The sequence below is a fragment of the Camelina sativa genome, chromosome 8, assembly GCF_000633955.1.
Source record: "Camelina sativa cultivar DH55 chromosome 8, Cs, whole genome shotgun sequence".
NCBI classification, from domain to species: domain Eukaryota; kingdom Viridiplantae; phylum Streptophyta; class Magnoliopsida; order Brassicales; family Brassicaceae; genus Camelina; species Camelina sativa.
The window spans coordinates 17585570-17594174 of record NC_025692.1 but is presented as its reverse complement, the minus strand read 5'-3'; the positions used below and the strand labels follow the sequence as shown (position 1 = coordinate 17594174).

At 36.7% G+C, this 8605-nt stretch overlaps 2 protein-coding genes across 2 annotated transcripts; one reads left to right on the top strand and one right to left on the bottom strand.

Moving 5' to 3' along the window:
* Window positions 5994-6839, top strand: LOC104707377. The gene has a single exon (XM_010423710.2). It carries the CDS (start codon window positions 6283-6285, stop codon window positions 6706-6708), a length of 426 nt encoding a protein of 141 aa, XP_010422012.1. The 5' UTR covers window positions 5994-6282; the 3' UTR covers window positions 6709-6839.
* On the bottom strand, window positions 6948-8393 carry LOC104707376 (RNA polymerase II transcriptional coactivator KELP). Its single transcript, XM_010423709.2, has 3 exons — window positions 8020-8393; window positions 7780-7885; window positions 6948-7224 (listed from the first exon to the last, which is right to left on the bottom strand). The coding sequence occupies exons 1-3, from the start codon at window positions 8329-8331 to the stop codon at window positions 7133-7135; spliced, it is 510 nt and encodes a 169-aa protein (XP_010422011.1). The 5' UTR covers window positions 8332-8393; the 3' UTR covers window positions 6948-7132.

Sequence of the window (8605 nt, the reverse complement as noted above, 5' to 3'; positions counted from 1 at the left end):
GCCTTTTAAAAAAAAAAAAAAAAAAAAAAAAACGCTGGTCAACACTGGTCAATACCGGTCAACACTGGTCAATGCCAGATTCCGGCTAAAATTTAATGTTTATGGTATTGTACACATAACCTATGTTTGTTTATGGATGTCCTTATGTGATGACAATAGTTCATGTAGTTAACAAAATATTTATATTGTTTGTATGTGTGGCTATGTGTTGGCGTATACTTTAAGTAACTGGCAATCATTTTTCCTTTCTTTTATCAAGTGAGCAATTTTTACAGTTTTTCTAGAAAATAAGTGTTTTCTATTATTTTGTTTTATTGAAAGTAAGTGCTACCAAACTATTACTGAAATCTGACAAATATAATTGCAAATATGTTATAATGTTCTTGAGAAACAGCCATATTCATATTCCACAATCGTTGAATGTTTCTTAAAAATTTTGCAAGATATCTTTACATGTTGAAAAAATATTGCAAAGTGGTAACGAAAGTTGGCTACAAAAACTTTTGTGGTGATTTTGCGAGAAGTTTTTGATAAAATTGTGCCATATATCCATCATTGCAAAAATATTGTAGAATTTTGTTGCAAAATTGTTACAAAAATCAATATTGCAAAATTATGTTGCAATTTTAGGTTTTTTTAGTGACTTCAGAATAGGCATGGCCAAGATAAAACCGTAACTATATTTCAGACTGTATCTGAATCGTAACGAAACTGTAACCGTATAAAATGGTTAATAATTGTAACCATTAACAAAAAATATATGGTTAAATTATATTAACTATAAACGTTAATTAACCGTAACCGTATCAAAACTGTTGGCTAACTGCATAGTTAAACCGTAACCATTTTAAAAACATAATAAAATATACTAATAATTATTTATTTGATGTGAATCGTAAGATATATAGAAATATGAGTACACTAAAAGAATATATCAATTATAAATAAATAATATCAGTTATATTATATCATCAAATAATATCAACCGTATCATATTATCAAATAACTATAATCGTATATAACCGTAACCGCTTCAATCAGAACCGTATTTAACTGTAACCGTTTAACCTTTTATTAAACGATTATGGTTATGGTTAAACAAAATTTATATTCGTAACCGGTGGTTAATAAACCGTAACTGTGATAACCATAACCGTGGTCATGCCTACTTCAGAAGGTACTCGTGGATGTATTACTTCTCTTTGGCTCGCATGCGGCAAGTTGGTCTACACCTATTGTCTCAGAGACCATTTGATCCCATCCTCATTACTCAATCTTGCCTTCCTTATTATTGTTGTTCTTTCAAATGCGCTTAGCTTGGTTGATTTAAAATTTAAGTTATCTAAACTCTTTAGCTCTTGATGAGATCATGGCGAGCTCAACCAAACCACATAAACCTAAGGAGCAGCTTGTACCGGAGGAAGCATCAGAAGAAGCATTGATCGTTCCGGTGGGTCCTATAACAAGATCAAAATCCAAGAGGTTTAACCAAGCCATCAATGAACTACTTAGGGAGCTGGAAAAGAAGCAAGAAGACGTGTCTCAAACCACTTTGATGATGATCACAGCTCAAGGTGCTCGGTAAAGGGTAAAGTGTTGCTTACGCACTCTTTTTTCCTTGTCAAGTTTTGTCCCATTGAGTTTTATTAACAATGTTTTTAATGAGGTGTAAGTAGCACTTTCAAGCCCCCTTTGCCAGCCAGTTTCGTGGTCCAAGGCCCATTACTAGCCTTGACCCATTTTCTTTCTCTTTTGTTCAAACTTTGCATTTAATGTTTTTATATTTTCCAAGACACTTTGCATGATCTTGCATGAGTGTGAACTTGTGCATGTTCTTGCATGAGTTTGGGCTTGTGCATGCTCTTGCATATCTTTCTTCTCTCCCCTCTCCTTTTTCATCCTCCCTCTTCTATATAAACTCCATGTAGTTCTCATTTGCAAGTCATCAAACATTTCAATCAAAAACTTCTTTTCTACTTGTTTGATCTGAGGAGTGTGTAGTATCTTCTCAACTTGTTTATTTCTTAGTGTGTCACATCTAAAATATATTCAAGCCTGTAGTCTAAGAGATTTCCATCTTTCTTAGAAGTAGATTTCATTCCCCTTCAAATCCGCTGCATTCAACCGCCCTTCACCTTCACCGCCGTTCATCTCTCCATTCCGCTGTTTCTTTCATTCATTCTTCATCATCATTTCGTCCATTCAACTCCAAAACTATGCAAAGTGTGTCCTTGGGCATAGATCCTCATTCATGAGTCTATCATGTGGTATCAGAGCCAATTTGCAACCAGGTTTTGAAATTCCAATCTTAGTTTTTCTGTTTTTCTAGATTTTTCTTCAATCTTGCAATGTTTTTATAAAAACTTTTGCTTGTTCAAAATTTACGAAATCAATTTCATTTGGATCAGCTTTGAGTTTATTATTTTTCAAAATTGATTTTGGAATTTTTGGATTTGTTTTGATATTTTTTCCAGATCCATTTTTATTTGTGTGTTTTTGGGACTATGTGTTGGATCATTATTTTATTTTCAGGTACCATGGTGACGTCTGAAGAGGACGAGTCATCCACCTCTAGCCTGGAAAAGAGAATCACGAAATCAGTCACAGCTGCTATGGCAATGATGCTCAGTGAAAAGCTTGCTGCTCTACACTTAAACCAAAACAACCCGGAACCAAATCAGCGTCAAAGACAACACCAAGAGGAACCTAGGCTAGATGATGAGGCAAGAGAATACTACAATCACGCCTTAGTGACGTTTTGTACCTGACGGTGGTCTTGGTGACGCCGAATACCTTGGTGGTGGTCTTGGTGACGCCAGATACCATGGTGGCGGTCCCGGTGACGTTTGTGGCCTTTGTGGCGGTCCTTTTGGACATTTTTTGGCCTTAGTGGCGGTCATGCAGGACGTTTATGTGGTCTTCGTGACATGTTTGGTAGCCTTAGTGGAAAGTGTTGGCCTTAATTCTGGTCAGCGTGGTACTCGGTCGAGCTCAGAATTATTGCTCTAGAGATGTAGGATCTCGAACAACTCATGAGGGGACGGTTATGTTCCTGTGTACCGTTATCTCAAGGGACTTTGTGGCCTAAAAGTATAATTGGTATATCGACTTCGGGTGACGATCTGAAGGCGTGCTGTAGAGTGATAGCCCAAGAGCAAGATTTGGCTTCCTTATACCGTAGCTGTAGGGCTGAGGCCCAATGGCGAGCCGGTAAGACTCGAAGGTCGAGACTTGAGAGTGAGGGAGATGCATGAGTTGAGAGCGTATAATGTCAGAGTCGCGGGTTATTGGCTAGATTGAGTCCTCATTGTTAGTCGGAGGATGTGCGGGCCATAGTGTTGGTTGCACGGGAGATCCTTGATTGTTGGTTTGGTGCTAGATTCGGGGACAAATCTATGCTGGTGGGAGAGAATTGTAACATCCACGAACCAGAAATTCAATTTCTGGTAGGGGTGTCTATCGACACTCCTAGTGGTGTCGGTTGACACCGTTTGTGGACGGTTGGATCGGTTCGATTTTAATCGCCCGGTTTGCGTGGTTGGTTTAGGGAAAGCCCTAGACTCGAGTTTAAGTCATGGAACTCGACTTCCCAAGTCATTTAGCCGCTTTTTCACATCTTAGATGGAAAACAGAAGGGAACAAAAGTCTCTGTGAGAGTTCTTGAGGTTTTTGGTGAGTTCTCTAGCTCTGTGGGTTGAGTTTCTTTCTGGAGAGTGTGGATCCAAGGCTGGTAACGTGGTGGGAAGCTTGTGGTGGTGTGTTTTCGTTGTTTGTTGGTGAGATATCATTGTTTTGGCAAAGGTGAGTGCATGACCATGGCTTATCAAAGCTAAGATCTCTGTTTCTGTGGTTTTGTGTGTTGTGTGGTTGTTTCCTTTGGTTGTTTGTGAGTTTTTCGTAGCTCCTGAGGCTTGGATTCGTTCTTGGGTTCATGTGGGATGAAAATGAGAAGTTTGGAGGCGAGATTCAGAGGTTCTGTTCGAAGGAAATCAATGCTCGGCATCGGTGTCGGTCGACACCAACGTGAGGACGAGTCAGGGACTTAGCTAGCTTCGGTCAATGCCATGTGGAGGTGTCGGTCGACACCGTTAGGGTTTTGGGGAGTGTCGAGCAGGTGTCGGTCGACACCTTCGGGTATCGGTCGACAACAGATAACCAGTGTTGGTTGACACCTTCGGGTATCGGTCGACACCCTTCTGACAGTGACCGGTTTATGTCTTGTTTATTTGTGCATATTCCTGGTTTGTTTTATTATTGTTGTTTGTGGCATGAGAGATCTTATTGCTTGTGTGTATAACCCAGTAGATGGAAGGATTGCTTCACTAAGTAGTTCTGGTAATACTTACGCCTCTCTTTTGTGTTGTGGTGCAGGTAAAGGCAAAGTGTGATCGTGAGATTCAGGCAATGAAGAGGAGGATGTTCTAGAGGTTTGGTTGTTTGCTTTGTGTCTGTGTTAGGATGCTAGAGTGGAACTTAGTGGTCTAGATTGGATGTTAGGGATGTTGGTTTCATTATTGGTTATGTTCTGAATTATTGTTGGAATTGATGTTATGTTATTTCTTGCCGGTTATTGATTATTGGAGTTGTTTATTTATTGTTATCCGCTGTTGTTGATATTTGGGGGTAGGTTGCTAGTGGGTATGGGATCACTAGATATTAGGTTATTAAAAAAAAACCGGGTCGGGTTGTTTCATTTACATAGAATGACATTTATATTTTCATGTATACAAACAATTTTATAATTAATTCTCGCCACTATCCATATAACCAAACATAATTAAAATATTTTAACATTAATTATAAAATTAAATATTCATATAATATTTAAAATTATTATTCCTCTATTATCTTTGTTGATTTAAAAAAAAAATATTTTGAATCATCATATAATAGACAAAGTTCATAAAAATCAAAAAAAATTATGTATATTTTGTATTTTGAATTTTTGAAAAAGTCATATATTACGCAATTAATGGAAAAGAGTATATGGTGGAACGAGTTTGAATCGATATTAATAAAACATTCAATATCATTAACCCAACGATTAAATATGAGTTAAATCTTCATTTTACTATTTTTAACACCATCAGTATTAGACATGTTGAATCAAACTGATTTAGTTCAGATTGTGTCAAACAAATATTGTGTCGCATATTAAATCATAGTTAAAGTTCATAAGACAATACACTATATAAAAAATGGTTAGTTTCATCAATTAGTTTGTGTTAAAATTTTGAATGATACTAATTTGAGTTACTTGTTTATAATTGATACAAAAATTATAATGTAACATTTTTTTTTGGTCAAATATAATGTAACATTTTAAAATAAAAACCACACATTAAATAACAAATAAATAAATGATTATTATAATCAAACGGCCATATAGCTCAGTGGTAGAGCATACGACTGCATATCGAGAGGTCGCCGGTGTGAACCCGGTTGAGCCCATTTTTCTTTAATCTTTGTAAATAAATATGCTACGAAACCCTTAGATTCACCACGTGGCTTTCTCTCATCAATTAATTAACCCGTGAATGATTTTAATTGATGTGTAGCTTTGCCAACAAGGTCACGGGATCTTGGTTTTCATATTCCCTTCCTCACCAACCCAAATAGACCTAAAAAATAAAACTACATTCCCCTGAAGTTGAAAAAAAAATATATACGAATGATGTTTCCCAATAATCTTGATAATATAGTAGCTCAACTAGTTATTCGCATAGTGTAACCCTAAAATTAAATAAATGGACATCTAGCACATTATTGGTTGTCAACCCCACGGGTCATATTACACTATTTGTCCTTATGTATAGGTAGTTAGGTACGTTTCGTGTATTATGCTAATATCTTGTACATATTATAGTTTGTATAATATAGATAGTATTAGAAAAAATACTTAGTCAGTTAGTCTATTCGGATGATATCTTGTTTAAATATTTGCTAACATACAGATGCACTATAATGCTGGCATTTATAGGATTATCCAGACAAGAAAAATAATACAAAAGCAAGAGAACAAAAGATACAAATTAAAGAAAATGAAGTTTCAAAGGATGAGAGGATAAGGTAAGAATAAATATTATACACAGCGTGGAGTATCACATGCAGACCAGACTATGCAGTGATTAAGAGACAACGAAGAGACTGTTTAATATCTTTTGTCCGAGAGTTACTCTCTATTTTAGTATTTATAAACCTATCTTGATTCTTGAACCAAAAACAGTCAAATCAAATCTGCTATCCTTTTCTTTCTTCATTTTAGTTTTTTTGTGTGTGAAGATGGGGAATTGTTCACATAGAGCAGTATCCGATGGTGGTGGTTTCGTCAACGTAGTTGACATAGATTCCAGAAGAGATATAATGGAAGAATATTACAGAAGCAGGAGATGCACCTCGTTGCCAATAACCAGAAAGAAATCCTTAGGGTACCTTGTTGGACAAGGTACGCCAAGCCCTATAGGAGTTGGGCCGAAGATTCAAGTGTCGCCGCAAAGAAGGAACGGAGTTTGGAAAGCGAAAGTTGTGATGGAAAGTAAGCAGCTGAAAGAGATTTTGGCGGTTGAAGGCAATACACACGCTTTGATTGATCAGCTTCAGTATGCTGCGGCAGAAGCTTTAGTTTCTTCAACCTCTGCCTCGGATATGGTCAGAGTTAAAAGCTTAACGTCCTGGTCCCGAAAAAACAATGAGAAATACTTCTGTTAGGTTTGAATTTTGTGCAGCGTTTCTCATTTGTAATCCTTGTAAGCAAAAGTGTATAATGTACAAAAGGTAAACTTGTTTCGGAAAGGAAACAAAAGACATAAAAGAGGGTATTCGTATTCTTTCTGTTTGGATGAATATCTACTTCAGTTCAGTTTCGTTTGGTTATGGTCACGGTTTGTTCAACTTCCGTTTTGGTTTTTGTTTGGTAAAGTTTCGGTTTTGTAGGAATCCACTCATCATAAACCGAAATGTTTACTCCTACTCAGGAAATAATAGCTTGTTTGCTGAGTCCTTGAGAGGGAAACACATTACGACCAATTCAAGAAAGAGAAACAAAAGGAAAACGCAGTTACATGAAACAATCAACACTAGAACCCATTAATTAAGTAGACACATGTTTAGAGAAGGAGTACCCACATGTTCTTCAGACACGCGATTCCATTTTCTTGACAGCTTTTTCGATAGCTGGAATGTTTTTCTTGAAAGTTGACCATTGTTCATCAGTTAAGCTGATTCCTGGATAACAATACAATATATCAGTGACAGGAAATGGATCAAGAACATTGTCTCACTATTGTTGATATTGAGAATAATGGTTGAAACCAAATATACATTATAGAGTTACTCAAAATATGAGGACTAGCAGAAATTCAAATTCTCGAAAAAATACTAAAAAAAAATCATATGAAAAATAAAAAGAGTCTAAAATCTGTAATACAAAACAAACTCAAAACATGTGAGGTTAGACTAAACTACGATTAAAAAGTTCAACTGACGAAACATTCAAGTCAACTTCCCCAAAAAACTTATCAGCCAAAATGGTTTCTAATCAGTAAATCACCTTTTCAGCCTATACTTAAACAATAGCAACTCTCAGTCCCCTCCATTGACTTTAAAATCACACTGATGCAACTCAAAAAGTGGCAACTTTAAAAGAAACATTTTTTTTTTCACACAAAACACACACTCTGATGCTCAATAGAAGATGCATTTGGACAGAGAAGTCGAGATTTTGGTAACAAAAATTGTTATTAGAAGATGTAGAGGAGAGAGATTTGCTTTCAAAAGTACCCTTAGAAGTGGGAAGTTCTTTGCCATCTTTCTTGTAATACTCTCTAATGGAAACCAAAGTCTTTCCTTTAAATTCCTGAATCGTCACTCTTCTCTTATCCGATAGCTATACACCAACACACAGAACCCCACACAACAACAACAGCAAAATCATAACTCAACTCACAATTGAACTAATTTCACGACCATTCGAGCAAAATCAAGAATCGAAATTGAAGGAAGAGAGCAATGAAATCGAACCCGGCAAATGATGAGATCGCCGTCATCATCCAACTCTTTGCTTGCTCCTTTACCTCCTCCACCATCTCCTTCTCCTTCTTCTTCTTCTTTCTCATTCACCTCTGTTTCATCAGGACCTTTCAATCTCTCTTCGTCGAGGAACGAGTTCACAACGCTTCGTACATAAGCTTTGTGAGAAATCTCAGAGAGATCGATACCGAGTTTCTCCGAAGCGAGTTGACGAACTTTGAACTCTGTCATCTCTTTCATATCCGATTCCTTTAGTATCTCTCTCACTGTTCTCTTGATCTTCTCCTTCGTCTCTACCTCCATTTTTTTTAGGGTTTTTTCTCCGTCGTGATTTTGATATCGGTGAATAGAGTTTTTAACTAAATCGGGTTATCGGAGATTTTTTATTTGGTGGGTGGGGATTAACACGGCGCCGTTTTATTGCCGTTTATGTTATCCCTCGTGGCAACCTAATTTAGGTCACTTTGCTTACGTTAACCGATATATCTAGTCGGTACGGTACGGAGATGAATTGCGTAATCAAAATCGTAAACCGAACAAAATAGACAAATGACACACAATTATTGGTCTTTTTTAA

Coding starts and splice junctions, on each gene's coding strand:
- LOC104707377 (XM_010423710.2), top strand. CDS start 6,283: ATGGGGAATTGTTCACATAGAGCAGTATCCGATGGTGGTGGTTTCGTC.
- LOC104707376 (XM_010423709.2), bottom strand. CDS start 8,331: ATGGAGGTAGAGACGAAGGAGAAGATCAAGAGAACAGTGAGAGAGATA. Junction 7,886..8,019: donor GCGATCTCATCATTTGCCGG/GTTCGATTTCAT, acceptor GTTGGTGTATAG/CTATCGGATAAGAGAAGAGT. Junction 7,225..7,779: donor AGAACTTCCCACTTCTAAGG/GTACTTTTGAAA, acceptor ATTGTTATCCAG/GAATCAGCTTAACTGATGAA.